Source organism: Xiphophorus couchianus, chromosome 1 (genome assembly GCF_001444195.1).
Source record: "Xiphophorus couchianus chromosome 1, X_couchianus-1.0, whole genome shotgun sequence".
Lineage (NCBI taxonomy): Eukaryota > Metazoa > Chordata > Actinopteri > Cyprinodontiformes > Poeciliidae > Xiphophorus > Xiphophorus couchianus.
Window position 1 is genome coordinate 21,266,055 of NC_040228.1, and position 18,622 is coordinate 21,284,676.

General features: G+C 37.0%; 1 protein-coding gene across 1 annotated transcript in view; it reads right to left on the reverse strand.

Annotated features, from left to right (window-relative positions):
- LOC114136429 (cadherin-4-like) overlaps positions 1-18,622 on the reverse strand; it is a 258,488-nt gene that overhangs the window by 27,115 nt on the left and 212,751 nt on the right. The window contains exons 6-9 of the mRNA XM_028004456.1: positions 14,798-14,953; positions 9,993-10,137; positions 6,564-6,736; positions 1,977-2,114 (exon numbers count right to left, since the gene is read on the reverse strand). Of these exons, the coding sequence (XP_027860257.1) occupies positions 1,977-2,114; positions 6,564-6,736; positions 9,993-10,137; positions 14,798-14,953 (612 nt within the window). The remainder of the gene's footprint in view (positions 1-1,976; positions 2,115-6,563; positions 6,737-9,992; positions 10,138-14,797; positions 14,954-18,622) is intronic.

Here is an 18,622-nt window from a genome sequence, read left to right on the forward strand (position 1 = left end):
CTTCGGGAGTCGGAGAGCAAAGGGCTTTTCGTCCACCCATTCTTCCATCTAGTTCTTAATCCCACACAGTGCTGTTAAGAGTTGGGTGTAGCAGTCTCAGCAGTCATTAGGCAAACCAAACGACTTGCCTGCCTTACAAACAGTTGAGTGCTTTGCTCAGAATTATTTGGAAACAAGATGAATGAGACCATGCCTTCCAATGTATTTACATTGATTGAGCTTAGCCATACTTGTCATCTTAAACTCAAAATTTGATTGAATTTATTTAGGGTTGTCATATTTTTTGTTTTTAAACTAAAACTGAGAAGTATGGAGTGCATTTGTATCCAGCCCCATAAGTCAATGTTTTGTAGGACCATGTACAGTGTGCAGTTATTGCAATTATGAGCCTTTAAATACTTGATATGCTTTAGGGCCATTTTAATGCCACAGCATTCTTTGGCATGCTGTGGCCCCTGTTTGGCTTGAAGGAAATTGTATACATGACTTATTTGGGGTATCTTATGTGAATAATTGTTGTCTTGTCAACATATTCTTCAGCCAGGGCAGTGGACCTATACAGCTCCCCCAAGTTCTCTGATAAATGAGCCTAGTCCATTAGTCCTGCAACTGTACCATTCTCCTTTTAATTCTGGATGATAGACTGAAATGTCCTGAGTTTGGTTCATTGTAATGTTCTCCAACTGCTTTATATTACCTGCTCTGTTTCTCAGGTAAAGTGGCTGTGGATTGGATTTCTCTGCCTGAGAGCAGGCAGAGAAATCAGGAGCACCTGAGCCAGTCTTCCCAGCCTATTTAAAACCAGCTGCTCCTCACATCAGTTACAGCTCAAGCTTGCCTGGTAGTCCTGATATTTATGTTGGGTTTGATGTTTTGTTAACAGGTTTTGCTTTTCTTGAATTAGTTAGGGTTTGTGTTAGTTATTGTATCAGTTTGTTTTGGGTTGGCATTCTGCCAATAGTTTGGTCTATTCATTTTTGCAAAACATATGTTAGTGTAATAATCACTTATTAATTTGCCTTGTGTTTCCCTATTTTGTCAGAACCTCACGAGCTGGGTCGTGACACTCATTCCTTCCACTTTAAAATTTCAATATACTTTGTGTTGGTCTTCACGTAAAATCCCAATAACATACATTTAAGGTTGTGACTGTAGAACTTGAACTTATGAATATGTTCAAGTGCTACACATGAATATATTCAAGTGGTATGAATAATTTTGCAGTATTAAGAGAATACTGCAAAAGAGAAATTTTGACATTTACCAAGACTGTTTATAATTAATTAGAAGTGCAGGAAACTGACTCTGCTTTTAGCCGTCTTGTAACGTACACTACAAGTGACACACTTGATGTAAGACTCAGCCAAAAGGGAAATGTCTTGCCTCTCTAGTGATTTAATACATTACATAAAATACATTACATTGGACTTTTAATTTTTACCCTGCTCCCAGTAATGACCCAGTGTAATGCAATGATCATTCTAAATATCCTTATGATGACAACAATCATTAACCATTTGCAGGATCAAGTATTCTTGCAGACTGAAGTCAATAATATAGATCATGGTTGCTCATGTGTTAAGTGTTCTTTACAGGAAAACAAGTAGGCATTCTCTGTATTTTAAAAGTGTGGCTGTAAATTATGTTTTATAGCCACACAATATTGTTGGAACTGTTGTCCATGTTGTTGAAAGTTCTGATTCAAAGGGAATTGAGTTTCTTTCTTTGCATTGAGCCTTAAAATCAGTGTGGAATGTTAGTGTATCAATACAATTGAGCCAAAATTGAATTTCATTTCTTCCTTACTCTTTTAACTGCTACTTCTTTTTGCTTTTCATTTCTCCTATAGCTACACATTCTTCTCTCAGGACTTTCCCTCCAGCCTTCTTTTCATTTTCACCATCCTCTTTGAACCCAGACCCTCTCATTCTCTAAACAGTTACCTTCTCCACACTTCCATATTTGTAATAACTTACAGTTCTTGAGGTCAGCATGGGAGGGTTATCGTTGATGTCCGTGACAGTGATGATGGCAGTGGCTGTGTTGGAAAGGCCAAAGTTGAGGTTTCCCTCCATGTCTGTGGCTTGCACAATGATGGTGTACTGGGACACTTTCTGAGAAAGGACAAAAGAAAAAAAGGGGGAGACATAGTAATGCAGTTATTCATCAAAAGATAATTTTCTCTTCTGTGAGCACATAGTCTACAGACTATGGCTCCCAGAAGAAAAACAAAGCCTTTTTTGGTGGGCCATGGTTTTATTTGAAACACAGAATCATAAGGGTAAAGTCTTTCATTTGACTGAACCGAAATGTTTCTTGGTGGAACCTGGCCAGACATCACACCATCCAGAGGCTGCACTGTGAAGCCTCCCCACGGGTACAGCATGCCATCAAAGTCGTTAGCCATGCTGCTTATTCAGTACCACTGATCAACAGATGTGGAGACAATGATCCAACTGACAGAGATTAATAGACTATCTGTGAAGCAGTAATATGAGGGAATAATAAATGCCATTCCCTCTTTTGAAATGACACAATGTCACTTCAGTGGGATGAGATTTTTTTTTTCCTTATTTGTGTTTCTGTGTACAGCAGCACTTGTGTTTTTTCTTATTCATCCAGCTCTTTCATAAGTTCTTCTTTTGCAGCTTTTTTTTTCTCTTCTTCTATCCCAGGGTGCAGTTAATGGGCTGCAGGAAGGATAGAGCCCAGGAGCCGACTGTCTGGATATTGTGTCTTGTCACTGAGATTCCCAATTACATTCCCACTGTCTCTCTCTCACCTGCTAATTACCAAGTAAATATCCCAATTAGACCAGGACGCCACATCAGGAGGATTAGACAGCTCCTCTTGGTTCCTCTCATCTTGATGCTAAATGAGATGCTGAACTCCAACCTTGAGCACACACTCATTAACATTAACGTAAACACACAAGCACACATTGACGCTTCTCTTTCTACATATCTTGTTCTTGCAAGGCTGTCCCATCAGCCTGTGTACAGCTTGTACATAACACTCACTAATTAGACAACGAAGTAATTATGCAGAGCTTCTCTGAAACTCTCGGGTTGCAACAATACCACAGCACACCCAGTTTCCTCTGGAGTGCTGAGGTCTGTTGCTGTCAACAAGCTCTTTAAAAGTCCACTGCAGACCAGTTAGCAGAGAATCAATGTGCGAGTTAAAAAAGAAGAGGAAGCAGGCATTTTAAAGGGAAAGAACAGAGGAGAGGACAGGACACAGCAGGGTTTTCAAGAAAGCTGTGAAATCTGACAAAAATAGGTCATTTAATTATTGCTTTTGCAGTCACATAACACTTTTCACAAATCAGACTACAAAGTACTTTGTGGTGTTTAAACTGTCAAGGTTTCAAAATGCAAAAATGCTGGCTAAAATATGATTAGTGATGTTTTTGGTGCATTTTCCCATAAAAAGCACAGACATTTTTCTTCACTGCACAGTTACAAGCTTCCTATCTGTTTTCTAGGAACACTGTAAAATAAAAACAGAGGTATGTCATTAGTGCCTCAATCACTGATGCCAAAGAACATCAGAAAAAAAAAGCTAATCTTTTCCAGGTTATAAAATAATTCAAATCTAACCATAAGTTTACAAAACCCAACATATGGACGATGCGTTTAACATACTGCAAAGAATGACCGTAGATAACCAATTTTCACTGTCCATCAATCTGGGAAGGGTTTAAAGTAATTTTCATAAAACTAAAGTGAGAAGGATTATTCACAGGAGATTTTTAGTAATGTCTGAAGTAGCTGTTGCAACAGCTCAAAAGAAAATCCAGATTTCAATCTGATTTATATGACATCATGGACCTTATGTAATTATATAAAAAAATACCCACAAACCTTGATGAATTAAAACTACTGTATATTCCAAAGCAACATACATGATTATGTGTGACACAAATCAAAAAAGAAAATGACTCTAAATTTGTTGCTTCCAAAGGGAGGTTCCGAAATGGATTTTCACACATAGCTTTTATACTCTAGCTTCATGTTTGTTGACAAAGTCATGGCTGTATGTAATGTCTTCGTTGTAATTGTCACAACAGATCTTGGTTTTGTGGTGACAATTATACTGCAGGTCTTTTTTGAAGCAAACAGAGAAGTTCCATAAATTTGCACTTACATAGCTTGAATGCAGCAAATCACTAACTTTCTAATAGCTTTTTAAATTTAGCACCACAACAGAATCATACGGCCCACAGGCCTTCTACTTCTACAGCCAAGTTTGACAAGGTTATGCCATCACAGTTTAATATATAGACCAGCTGCACAAGCTCTTGGTCCCTAAGCCATCAATGAACCTTGAGCTTCAATGACCCTCTCTCTGCTGTACTAGGTGTCCCTCCTTGGCCCACTTAAGGTTAATAATAGATGTTATGTTACAGCAACATCTCACAAGTTATGCCACTTTGAAGATGCTCTGATCAGAATGAGATTTTATGGTCAAGAGGTTAAAGATACCGGCTTTTAGCCACACTTAAACTCTTAACCTTTTCACATGGATCCCACAGGCACATTTACAGCTCTATTAACATGAAGTATAGACATGCCAAATAGGTAGTAGTGTCTTTGACAAGGTCTTGAAAGATAATAACACTGTCTTTATACAAGACTTGCTGACATCTTAGAGTGCAGATTAAGTTAAATTGGTTGAGTCAGCTTGGATGGCAAAGTGTACGCAGTATCTTTGCAGAAGTGTAAAACTTTTTCAACTTTTTTTAGGTTACAAACCCAAAACTTTTATATGACAATCAAATACAAAATAATACCTGTTGTTGGTTGTGAGTGTTTATTTTTATGCATAAAAATGGGAGACGTGTGGATTGCAGCAATTTTCAGTCCTCTCTGGATAAATACTTTTTAGAATAAGTTTTCAATGCAATTGTAGTTGCAAGTTCTTTGGTGTGTGTATGACACACCAAAGATTTTTTGCTGATTTGTTTGCAAAATAAGTGAAGCTTGATCAATTTGTATGAATAACATCTGTGAACATCATTTTTGAAGTCCAATTTGACATAGATCTGGACTTTACCTGGGTTGTTCTAATAAATGAAAGCTTTGATTTGAACTCTTCCATCTTTTTTTTTACTTTTTATTTTTTTTTAATTTTTGGTGTCATATAATTGCAGACAAGTCTGTTCTGTTTACTATTTAGTTGACTGGTGAACACAATTGGTTTCACAATAGTTCATTTGGCAGAATCAGAATAAATAAAACACAAACAATGCAATTTTTATGTATTACTTTCCTTCCACTTCACTATCATTAACAACTTTTTGGGTCTTTAAAATAAAATAAAAAAAACAACATAAAAGTTTGTGGTTGTAGTGTTAAAACATGAATAAACATTCAGGAGGTATTTATATTTTTTCACTGTACTGAAGGCATCTAAGTGATGCTGTTCATATATGCTTCAACATCTCTACTCTTTTGTCAGGCAATTTGCTGAGCTTTCTTTAAAAAGCAGGAAGGAGTAGAGTTAAATTGCTGTGAGATTACAATGCAAGTAGTAATATGTAGTTAGAACAGCTACTGAAAAAAGAAAACTGGTGACACTGAACTCAACCTATAATATCATATGAAGTAAAAGGCAAAATAATTATGTCAGTAAGAGTTCTTTTAAGTACAAAATGGGATAGGAGGAGTTTAATCCTACATTTTAGGGAGAGTGTCTGGATTTGCTAAAGTGCAGATAAAACAGCAAAAATAAGCAGCAGCGGTTCAGCTGGGAAATGTTTAGTACATGTTGGCCTCATACCTTTCTTTCACTCTGGCACCCCACTGTCTTGCCCTGTTTCTCCGTCTCTGTCATAGCATTTTTTTCTTTGCCAAATTCACACTCAGTTCTTCGCTCATCACGGTAATACCCCATCTATTCAGCTCTGTTTTTGTTCTCCTGCTCCCCCTCAGCTTTTCCTTTTCCCTCCGCTGCTCTTGTTTTACCGAGCACAGATGTGGTTATATGGGCTTTTGTGTTTGTCTGACAGGTGTCAAGGGCATTCCATCTCCAAAAAATTTCCTTTGTCTCTACCACACAGCCATACACACACTCACAGGCATGAACAACACACCATGAGCAGCCCACCGCAGCATGATGTGTTGTTAATAGGTCTGTCAGTAGTGACAGTTTGGGAGGATGATCTGTTTCGCAGATGTCTTTGCAGAGTTGTCACTGGCACATCCTTGATGCGAGAATAAACACATTTGGATCTTGTCACAACTTTTAGAGCTCTATAAACAAGGTGACCAAAGACTATTTACTGTAAAAAAAAAAAAAAGGAAAACAAAAAGAAAAACACAGGAGTTGATGTTTGTGTTTGTGTGGAGGAAATATGTTCTGACAAATGGCTACATGAGATTTAAAAGTGTTGACAGAGTAAACAATACTGTTAAAAAAAAGTGGTCCTTAAGAGAAAATAAAGATGTGTCTTATGCCCACTTAAACATGGTGAAACCCAAAGGGGTTCTCGGATTTAAAAGTACCCATTTCCTCACTGTCACAATATCTTTGTGAAGTGTGAAACATGAAAGACAAACCTCTCTGTCGAGTCCAGGCGCCACTGTCATAATGTCCCCTGTCTCACTGTTGATGGTGAACATGTTAGGGATGGGGCTGTGCGGTGTCTGGGACAGGATCCGATAGCGCACCATTCCATTAGCTGTGGTGTTGTCATCGGCATCAAATGCAGATAGATGCATTACATAAGTACCTGGCGAAGACAAACGTTTGGTCAACATGCAAGTCCAGATGCAGTTAATTTTGCTCTTATTGCTGAAAATACTGCTTTCTATGTTATTGTTGTATTGCTATGTTTGGGTTTTGGTGTTAATTTATGTTTTGATAATTTCCTTGTTCATTTCCATTCATGTTCCATTCTGTTTTTCTCAGGTTCAAGACTAAAACCATGGGCAACAAACACTCCTGGTGGGTTACATGAGTTACAATAAATGAGTTTAAGGAAAAAAAAAAAAAAAAAAAAAACATTTCTACTGTTCTGTATGGTGGAGGATCTATGACACTGTTGGATCTATGACACTGTATCATGAAAATGTTTGACAAAATTAAAATTAAAAATTAAAAAAATCTTGCCATTCATCAGGACATTTTTCTTAAACTCAGTTTTCTCCAGATGGATTTATTGATTTTTGCCAGTAACTTGCACAGAGGCAGAATATCTCACATTGCCTCACATTCAACTCTTTGCCTGACTGTTCACAATCTATAAACTTTTGAGCTTGCTCTGTTTTAAAACGTTTTCTGCTTTGACCTATGAGGGTTTTTTTTTCCCCGGCAATGGTTCTGAAACGTTTTTGAAGATTTTTTTTTATCAAGCTACATACATCTATGACATTTGACAGCAAAGAAACAACTTCAGCAATTCACAAACAGTTTGCAGGTAGAGTTCACACAGTGATTAATAAACATGTTGGAAAAAAAAAGGAAAAGCCTCTACCCAAGATTGGAAGTGAAAGCAGATTACTCCTGTCAACTTCCATACATGAGAGCAGGGCTAACTGCTCAGAGAACATCACATACATACTATTTAATAATTACTTGTTTCGCATTAATAATTTTTTCTGGTCTCACAGACATTTTCTTTTCAAACAAAATTACAACCTGTAAACACAATTTTTGCATTGGCATATACTTGTTCATAAAAAAGTGAAATATTCTCTATGTTTGATTACAGTTTGGCAAATTCTATAGCCATCCAACCCACAACATTTATGTATTTTATAGAATGAAACCAAATGATAAGGCAAAAGGAGAAAGGGCAGAGCAGTGATGAATGAAGGTGGAATTATGAACCAGAAGAGATTGAGACATGTTCAAAATTGTATTATTTATTATTCGCTTCAGTTTAAAAAAAACAACAAAAAAATACACATTAAAAATGCTTCAGGGCTTCCAATTTTTTACAAGTGTCTTTCTATCATATGTGTGCCAAACCAAAACAACCAGACCCACGGAATACTTTTTTGGCCTCACTCCCATTTAATCCAATACAAATCTAAATTAATCAGATTTTTGTTACTGAATCGTGACTGCATTTTTAGTAAAAAAAGATTTTTCTTACTGTAGTATGATTGTTCAATTTTGCAAATGACCGTGTGGACAGCATTTGTCAAATTCGTCCGCCCACATGTGGAAAACGCCTCAACTAGCTGCTTTGCCAGGCCACACTGACTCACAGTCAACGGGCTGATTAATGACAAGAGTTTTGATCTTTACATCTGGCAGCGTAGCACCTTCCCACAGGATTGTGCTGATGTGTAACACATTTGGTTTCCCTTTATTATGCTGTCCAACCACAGCAAAACTATTAGTAATTGAAAGAAACATGTCTTTTCTAATGTTCTGTTTTGCTTTGAGATGTTTAGTGTGGTACGTTTTTTGTTCTGAAGTCCAGTTACTCAGAAATGATATCCCCCAACAGTCCTTTATATTATCTTCTTTGCTTATTGTTGCTAGGTAAAGATGTGCTAAAATCCATTTAAAAACTACAATATTTTTGCAGGCCTAAAATAAATAATGTATAATTCAACTTTTGAATACACGTATTAATTCAGTGACAAGAAAGTTCCCAGTATTTGTTTACAGGAGCAGTATTGTTATGTAATATTAGAGAAATAGGGTGCAGTTTACATCCATGCAGAAGGTATCACTACATAAGTGCCTAAATGCATGAGCCCCTCCTGATAAGTCACCCATTACTTGAAGAATAAGCCTCTGTGCTTCCATGAATGTTTTGCTTGTTTGCTTTCAAGTCTCCACGCTCTCATAAAACTCTGTGGGATCCCGCTGCCTGTCACCCAATCTCTCCATCTCTTTCTCCCTCTTTGCTAGTTGATTCTAATTGCCAGAGATAGTGATATCATGCCACTGACAGCCCCTGTCCGAGGATAATTGTAACCGCAGCTCCCATTTCAAACTTCATTACGTTTCAAAGCAACATTTGTCAATGACTCGGCCAGAGGGAGCACTCTAAAGCCCTCTTAGTTAGACAAGAAAAAAAAAGATGTTATGAACAGAGAACAGGAAAGAGAAGGAGAGCAACAGAGGACTGACTGCGTGTTTGGTTTGATTCCAAGCCGAGAGACTACCAGTCCCCACCCAACACTTTTCACTTGAGATGGAGGGATACAGTGAAAGATGAAGAATCACAATGTGTCACACATCACTGGGGTAATTTCATTAAGCTGCACTCATATGGGGTTTAATGTGGACCCTTTGTATGGGCGTCCTAAGCTGTGCCTGACAGGATTACGTCCCCATAATGACTCTTTAATTTGCAAACTAATTCAAGTCTGTAATTGGTCTTCCTTTGAAACCACTGGAGCTCCAAATTCTAAAAGTCTTTTTTTATGATTATTGTTCAGCTTAATGTCATGCATGCCATAGAGACTCATATGCTGTGTGGGGCAAGGCTGGGGGAACGCTAACAGAAGGCGGAAAGAAAAGATCATTCTGAAAAAATGCAGAATGAAAAAAGTAAACAAAGGATTTAGGGAAAAAAAACGAGCACCTGGACACCTCTTCACATCACCTCCAGCATTATAAAGTTGGGCTCATCAGACTCAAACTCACAAATGCCTGCACACAGAGCACATCTCTGGTATACTTCTGCTCCAAGGTTTGATATTAAACGAGCCAGTAGCAACCACATTTGGTACATTTAATCCTCAATATTTTCACCAGCATGAGAATGCTTATTGCTTTAAAGTCTTTGTTTTTCTGGGCTAAATGAAAAGTTGTAAGACACAGGGAGACTTATACATCAAAGGGAATGAAAAATTCTCTGTTCTGGCCAATATTCACATTTGCACAACACTTGTAATGACAGCATTCTTTCCTCTAATTCACACCACTGATCTTTTGTAGACTTACACTGGCTACTGCAACAAACTAATTTCTGGAATTGCTCTGGATAAATTATCCCTTTACCTTCTCTTCTGTGTCATTACCTGGTTTAGAACCTTCATCCACAGAACCATTGTAGACCTGGTTTTTGAACTCTGGCCTGTTGTCATTCATGTCAATAACGAAGATGTACAGATCAATCGGATTCTCGACCTGGTTCCCATTTATGTCCACTGCATGGGCCCGCAGCTGGGAGAAAGAGACAGAAAAAAGGTCCAGATTACAGCTCAACACTCAAGAGGTTTATATGGAGGATTAAATCAAAGTAAGGCTCCAGCTTGAATAGGCCATTGAACAAAACCAATGTTCTTGTTGCAGAAAAATAACACAACTGTGGAAATGCTCTATTGAGTGGAGTATATCAGACACTACCGCGATGAGTAAAGATACTTCAACTCTACTCAGCTTGTTGGTATGACACAAGTTCTGAACAATATTTTGCACAACAAAACTGAACCACTCAAACTGATATCAAATTGCTACTGAATAATACAGCTGTAAAATGTATATTATCATGTGCAGTTATTTAAATTCACTAGAACCAACAACCATAATGAATCTTGAAGGAATTTTATGGTAGTGCGTCAACATGATGCATTATTTTCAGCAGTGGTTGCAAACAAAAATTGGAAAAGTCTGCTGTGAGTTTTCCAGTCCCTGTTAAACTCGGTTCTCCTTAATACCATCTTCCAACTGTCTTCAAAAGACACCTATTTTGGAACTATAGTCCAGGTGTTTAATCTCACTATATCTCCCACTGTTCTGTAAAGATTTCAGATTTTCATTGGAAAACATTAATAAACAAACAACAACTCATGGGACACTATTTGTTTCAGCGATCAGCAATTCTGCCATGAAGAACAGTTTTTTTGTTTAATTAGTCCAATGAAATGATTTCATTACCATTATTTAAATATTTTTTTAACAAACTAGTTTTTATTAATTGTGGATATTAAAGTGCAGTCAAACACTTTCACTTTAAGGTGTAAAATATATGTATGAAGTGCCATCTTTACTGTGACAAAATAAAAAAAATGACTACATTGACAGAATTACTACAACTAAAAAAGGGACAAAAAAAAAAACGTACCAAACATTTAGAAACTGGTTTCTGATAAATCATGAATACAAGTGTAAGTGAAAAGAAAAATTGTCCTTTTTCACTCATTTGACAGAATTTTACTCTTTTTTTCCCTAAATATATTTTTAATCTGTTGCTCAGATGGAGCTAAACATTGACTTATGTTTTAAACAATTATGCTTTAAAGCAGAGGCATAAGAATTTTTTTTTTAAATAAAATGCAGTAAACAAAACAAAATCCATATTGAGCTTTTTAGGGTAAGTCTGTTGTCTTACCCTACAGACTAATTAGTTGACTGGTGAACACAATTACGAGTCTGTAGGGTGGGGGTTGTTTCAAGTTTTTTGTGGAACTTGCTTGGTATCCTTGTGAAGTCAGTATTTTAGTCTAAATAAAAAAAATTTTTCTTCATGTAATCCCAGAGTAACCTACTGACATTGAGCTCATGATGCTCAGGTGGCTACAAGAGACTTTCATTATCTAATTGCTCCAGACAGTTATTCATTATTCTGACTAAATCTAGACTTTTGCTTCGCCAAAGACTGAATTTGGGTCTTATCTGAAAGCTTTTTTATAGAACTTAGCAAAAAGCACAAATATCTATAAATGGAGAGTACCTGCAATATTATACAACAAAAACCACCACTGAAGTCTATAGAATTGTTGGTATATATTACATAATTCACTGGGTTTTCTCTTGACCCTAAAGAATCACAGAATTTTTACTCGTCAAAAACAAGTGAGGTAAAGTTACTTAATGTTTAACCACCAAAAAGCCACAGCATCTCCAAACTGAAAAAACCCCCGACAAAAACATTTCTGTTGGCACAACAAGATAAGATCTTCATAACTGAATTCTACAGCAACAAAACTTTTAAAATATTTTTCCTACCATCAGGCATATTAGATAGCAACTTCAGAATACTGTCCCTGCAGAGAAATTGCCTTTGCAATGTATTCTTTCTCCTGACTTCTTATCTGTTCACACTTAGCCTGCCAAACTTTTATCTCAGCAGGAACCAAACGGAAAACATCTTATTTCATGGAAGGCTGGCTCAGTCGTAAAAGTGAGGTGTCGGTTTCAGAATGACTGCACTGGATCCCCCGGCCAGCGTTCTGTCTGGTTTTGTTTGAAAGCGAGCCTTGAAATCTCTTCACTTCCCTTTGACTCTATGAAAAACAAAAAAAAAAACCTGTCAGCACATCTGAAATTCAGCTTGGCAATGCTTAGATCGATGAAATCACAAGCTATGATTTCTCACAGTGTTTGGACCAGAAAACATGAAGCTTTACTCTTTCTCTGCTTATGAAGTCTGGAAGTAGAAAAAAACAAACAAAAAAACAAACTAGAGTAATGAAATAAATAATCAGGGACATTCTAAGGCCATATGCTTGTTTTATCCTCTGTAGGAGAAAAAAATTAGAACTAAAGAACAGCAGTGGCATTTCAAAATAAACTCCTTGATTCTCTCAAAACCTGTTCACTTTGCTTGGGAATGTTCATGTCCCTGAACATGACTTATTCATTGATTTTTGTGCCAGTGTGAAGCAGCAGGGATGTTTACCTTGATCACAAAAGTAAAATGAACGACATTCTGCTCCTACAATAAAGTCTTGCACATATGTTTTCTATTATGAATAAATGTTCACATTCAGTTTTCAAGCTGAGCTTCTGTCTCTGAATTCATTACTAGGCATTAACATCAAAAGAAAGAATAAGGGATGATAAAATCCTCTTTCTGTGAATGGATGGGGAGTGAAAGCGTGACATAAAAAAGAATGAATTATTGCATATGTGTTTTGAATGTAAAATGTAATGTTGTAAATAGTAAACCTACTCATACATTTCATCATGTTACAGTAAGAAACTACAATGTATTTAATCATACTTTTATGTGAAAGAAAATAGCCCATTAGACTTTTGGAATATGTCTCTAGCAGCCTTGCATGTACTGATATTAAAACTTTTGTCCGTTCTTTGTAAATTAGCTCAAGTTCAGTCAGATCACACTTAATGGAGAAAAGTTTCCCCACAGAATGATGCTGCCATTAGCATGCGTTAATATATAAACTGAAACTTTTAGTCTTTTGATGTGCACAGTTGATAAAGGCACATGCCAAGAGACTTGGAGCTTTAGTAAATACAGCTGTATTATGTATTGTTCTGTCAGACAAAATTCAACATTGAGGTATTTGGTTACAATAGGAAAATATGCAGAAATCTAAATGGGGTGTGAATAGTTTTCCAAATTACCATGAGAACTGTCCCCCTCCTTGCTTCCATTTTATCACAAAGATGTGAAAATCCACTCCACAGTTCCTCATGCTCTTCTCTTCGCCAACATCCTCCCCATCCTTTCTATGTTCAGCAAAATGACATCTTCAGAACACCCTGAGGTGAAATTCAACTTTACTCTTTCAATATCCACTGCTATATAGCAGGCCAGGAGCCAGACCCCTCAACTAAACCTACTGCCGCCCCGATGTCGCAGCGCACAAACCCACAGCCTAATTCAATCTCAGCAGGAGTTAGGAGATAGCTGCCTTGTTTGAAGAAGGCAGAACGTATTTCTGAGTTCACATTAAAGTTATTATCTTTAAAACCAGGGACGGGGTAGGGACTGAACCAGGCAGTGCTCTACATTTGGCAAGAAACAGCGTCATGATGAAGACAGCAGAAAATTGAGAGGCTTCAACACTTTTTTTCTTTCTTTCTCTCTCTTCATAAGAATGCATCTTGTTGCTTGGCTGATTTAGAATTCTAAAGCACTCATTCTCCTGAAATAAAAAGAAGTAGAGCATAACTGTGTTCCATCTTTGCATGAAATATGAAGTAAACAAAAAGAAAAGACCAGAAAGTCAAAGAGCTGTGGTTTGCTAAAGAACAAAGGGAAGAAATACATGAAAAACTTCACATTTAAGTTTTTTGGATTGAAAACATTAAAGTTCCATTAAGTCCAGCTGGGTGACATTTATGTTGAGTTTTTTAAATGTCATATCCTTATGAACAATGCCAACATCAATTTAATCAGAGAAAGAGATCTTTTTTTTTTTCTTACATTATTACCTGCATATGGAGCTGAAAGTGGGACACAAAAGAAGAAACTCAATAGAAATGCTCTACAAGAAAATCTCATGTCAAAATTAGTAAGTTACTAAAATTTGTTGCATCTATCACATTTGTACTCTTGTTGTTTAGATGTTATTTTGCTCAAGTGGGATGCATCTTACTAGAAAAGCCCACTTCTTCTGGTCATTGTTTCAGTCCTATAAGAGTACACTGCAAAAACAGTTTAGTTTGTGTTTTTTGTCAAGATAACATCTTTATGCCAAGACTAATTTACTCCCTGGAGAATATTGCATTGTAAAATGATGATCACTGCAATTATTGTCAGTCCCTGTTTATGTTTTCACTTCTTGCAGGTAATGGGTAAGCCCCTGCTTCTGGACCTTACATCCCAATTCCCTCTGCTGTACAAAAAATAAACAATATTTTTTAACTTTTTTATCCATTGGATAACTACATAAATATTTGAAAACATGCTTAAGAAGCATTTTCTTTTGTGAATTGTTCTTTCCGCCTCCTAAGCATTTTTGCTATTGACCATTTCAGTAATAGTTGCTGCATTGACAAGGTTTACACTAATTAAATTAATTCCACACCTTTTAAGGTAGAAGTTTTTCAAAAAGTGCTGTCAAATCCAGACCATAGAGGTACAAATTTGAAATGTAATCATTCATAGATGTGTCAGAGCCACCAGACTCACATGATAAGAAGATCGATGTTCTCGATCCAGAGGTTTGGTGACAAACATCTTTCCGAGCACAGGGTCGATGCTGAACACCTCATTGGGTGGTTGATCTGCTCCCACCCCAGTAATGCTGTATCGGATTGGAATGTCCTGGTCTTGGTCGGAACGAATCTGCATGACAAACAGAAAGAAAATGTCAACATAATGGATATTAAGCCTTTCAATGCATCTCAGTGTGTTTAAAAATGTGTGCTGTTTTTGAGGATTTCACAACTGTACCCACAAAACGAAACAATTTGGTTGTTTTGCTATTCAACTTTGAATTTATAATATACAACAGTGGAGTGTTGTATATTATAACAATACATGTATATATAATACATGAGTTGCATTTTAATACAACTCATGTATTTTTTATAATATACAACATGACATACAATATGAGATCCAATATCATGTCCAAAAACATGATATTGGATCTCATTCATTCCAAATACACATAAAGAAAAAAGAGTGCACTCTCAACATTAGTAGAAGTTCTTTCCTAAACTTTAACCTCACCCAGGCTTAAATAAAATATTCCCCTTCAAATTTACATCAGGTGGGACTTTCCTTATGTTTTTCACAATGTCTTCTGTGCCTCACCTCAACATACTTAAGAATTCCATTAGTGTTATACAGAGCGCCGTGCACTCTGTTTGACTACTTTGGACTACTTTAAATTAAAATTTTACTTCAGAATTCATTTGAAAGGATGGGTATGTGAAAAAGCAAGATACAGTAATGTGTGTAAGCCTCTGTATGCAGATGCATTCTAAGTACAGGTGCACTGTGACCAACAGTTACAAATTGAGAAAATGACTACATGAGCTTATCATTTGTATAATTAGGGAACAGGGTGCATAACAAGAGCAAAGTAACTTTTGAGTCAAGTAGTTCACAGAAGAAGAAAAATATTTAATACCTGCAGGATATGGGAAACTGAATGTTCTTTTCAAAAATAGGCTTGCATTTTGCTCCAGCTTTCCTTGCCAGATAGGCAGCTAATAGGTGCATCAAGTGCACCATGATGCTTTGTGATTCGGACTGGAGGACTGTGTAATTGGGAGTCATTTGGAGGAGTTATTCAATTTAGTGCCCAAATAGAGTCCCAACCTCTGAGCTTCCTATTTCTATCCATTAACAGCCTGACAACTCGTGAAATCAGCCAGTGTATCAAAATGACTCAATCATACACTTAGATCTGGTACATAGGCACATACTGTACAGACACATATACAAACATGTACATGCACATACACAGACAAATAGTCTTGCTTTTTTCTTCTAATCAATGGCATAGAGCACAAGAGGAGTAAAATTGTCCGATGCTGTCTCTACCTTCTACCACTCAAGGAACCAATTTAGCCACATTTTTGACACACTAGGAATTCCAACCTGCTGAGAAAATAGCTGAAGCAACTAACAAGGACGGGAGAAGGACATACAGTATTAGGCAGGTGTCATCTGGGCTCCCATAACTGCGGGAGTAAAAGCCTGTCACCATTACTGAAAGCGGTGGTTATAACTATTTCCCTCCTCGATCCTCCTCTTCAGCATTGAAACGATCATTAGTGCTCTGTTTCTTTAGCAGAACTGAGGTGTGTCTTTGGGATCAAAGAAATGTCATCGCTTGCACTCAGCTTCTTTTTAAGTCTTCAAGAGGATCTGTCACCACATCCGCTAATTCTATTTTGTGCCTATATGCATGTGTGTTTTCTTTGGGGAATAGGAGGGGAGGAGAGCCTCAGCAGGCTGTGCACATATCTCCGTGAATTGCTGCTGACAGTTCTGATAATTAATGAGCTGCAAGCATTTACTGCTAATACTTCAAAGTAAGTCTAGCTGTTAAGCGCAAACATAGAAACAAATTTCCAGCTAGTAACTCAGTTGAACTCTAGGCACGGTGTCTATGCGATGCAATGTAATGACACTTCCACTCCTATTGGAGCACTGCGAAATATAGGCAGTTATCAAACTCTTTTATTACCTCTGTTTTACCTTCACTAACCCCTTCTTCTCCCAATTATTGTCTTTATTTCTTTTTCTCTTTTGTCACTTTTTTTGCCCGAATCCCACTCCTACTTAAACCTGCCTCTACCTTCCTCTGTGCTCTATGAACCCTCCCTCCCCTCACTTCAGGGCTCTGTAGGTACAGAAGTCATGCATGGAAAATGGAATTACTTAAATCCTTTGGCCTTGGCAGCACCGTGCAAATTCTCTCTAGTTAGGAAGTGATGGTTCTCCATAATTCCATTTGGGTTTTCCCTTCCCCCAGATTTCCTACATATTGCCACATTGTCCTGCTTGGAATGTATTGGAAGTCATAGTCATGTTTTCTGCACTCATTTTAGCCAGCTGACTCTGCCTCCCACAACATTCATGTACAATTTGTTTCTGTTATTCAAACACACACTCAAGTTTACATTGTGGTTTCTTCATTGCATAAAAATTTTGATTGTAAAAAGAAACTAGAAAACGACTTGGTTTTTAATCTTAAACTAGACCATTTTGCTCAACCACTCAACAAGCAGAGCAAAGATATACTTTTTTTGATTAATAATGAATGTGATGTATCTCCTGTACATCCATTAAGTCATCCAGTAATGGATTTTGGGAAAATTATTCAGCAGGTCATTCATGCACGTAAGTCGACCACTTTAATCATGTTATATTGGAAAAGACAGGATGTCATCATCAACAGCAAGAAAAATCTCACTGTTCTTCTGACATTTTTTCTCCATCAACTGATATTTGTATGGTATATTTAATAAAGAGCTTATAAAGATTCAAGCAGAAAGACATTCTCATGAGTTTATGGAGTTTATTTGCATTCATAAGTGGAAAATTGGAGACAAGGCTTTTCATGATGTATTAGAGGTATTCTTTTTCCTGGATGGAATGTTTATGAAGCACATCTTCTCTCTTGGCAATTTGCCATCAGCAAGGTCATGGCAAACGTTAAGTGCAGGATGTCTGACCACCCTATAAATTGGCAATGATAGAGCTCATTTAAATTATCTGTCTTTACAGCATAAGTTATATGTTTTCAGTGGGGGTTGGGATTTGGAAAGCATATTCCAAAAACCTGATGCTGGAATATTTTATCCATTCCTAACATGTTTTGGAATGCTATGATCTTCCTGGTGAAACACCGAACTGTCTCTGGGTTTTAATGAATAGGTGTTTATCATTTGATTTGATTTTGATTTTATCAAAGGTGAAGTTGAACATTTTTAAGTTAGTCTACCATTTATGATTATTATATTCTCTTTGCACAATGTGCTGGCATCAGTGGTAGTGAAACACACCCACAGCATGAGGAGAACACCACCATATTTGACTGTTGGTCAATCTGTTAAACATCCTTCTTGTGTCTGCAGCAAAAGAGCCGTCTTTGTCTCCTCTGTTTTCTTCAAACTCTTCAAAACATTTGGCTTTCATGTGCGGAGAGCTGCACATTTCAGCTGAGTTTGAATGTGTTGATTTTGAAACTGAGACTCATATTTCATGAGCTTCTTCACTGTTACACCATCTTTTTGTATGGGATGAAATTTACTCTTGACTGTTCCTGAGCATCCCCTCAAAACACCTCCTTTCATATAAGTATGACAGATTCAGTCAGATGGTTGAAACTTTGACATAGATGGGTTTTCTAATCAGACAATGATCCCAAACATACATAAAAACTAGTTTTGTAAAGGATAAAGCAAGATTATCTTAAGCTTCAGAAAAAACTTCTGTAAAACTAAAAAGCATATCCATCCAGTCTGGTGGTGAAATATGGGGTCAGAAATAATG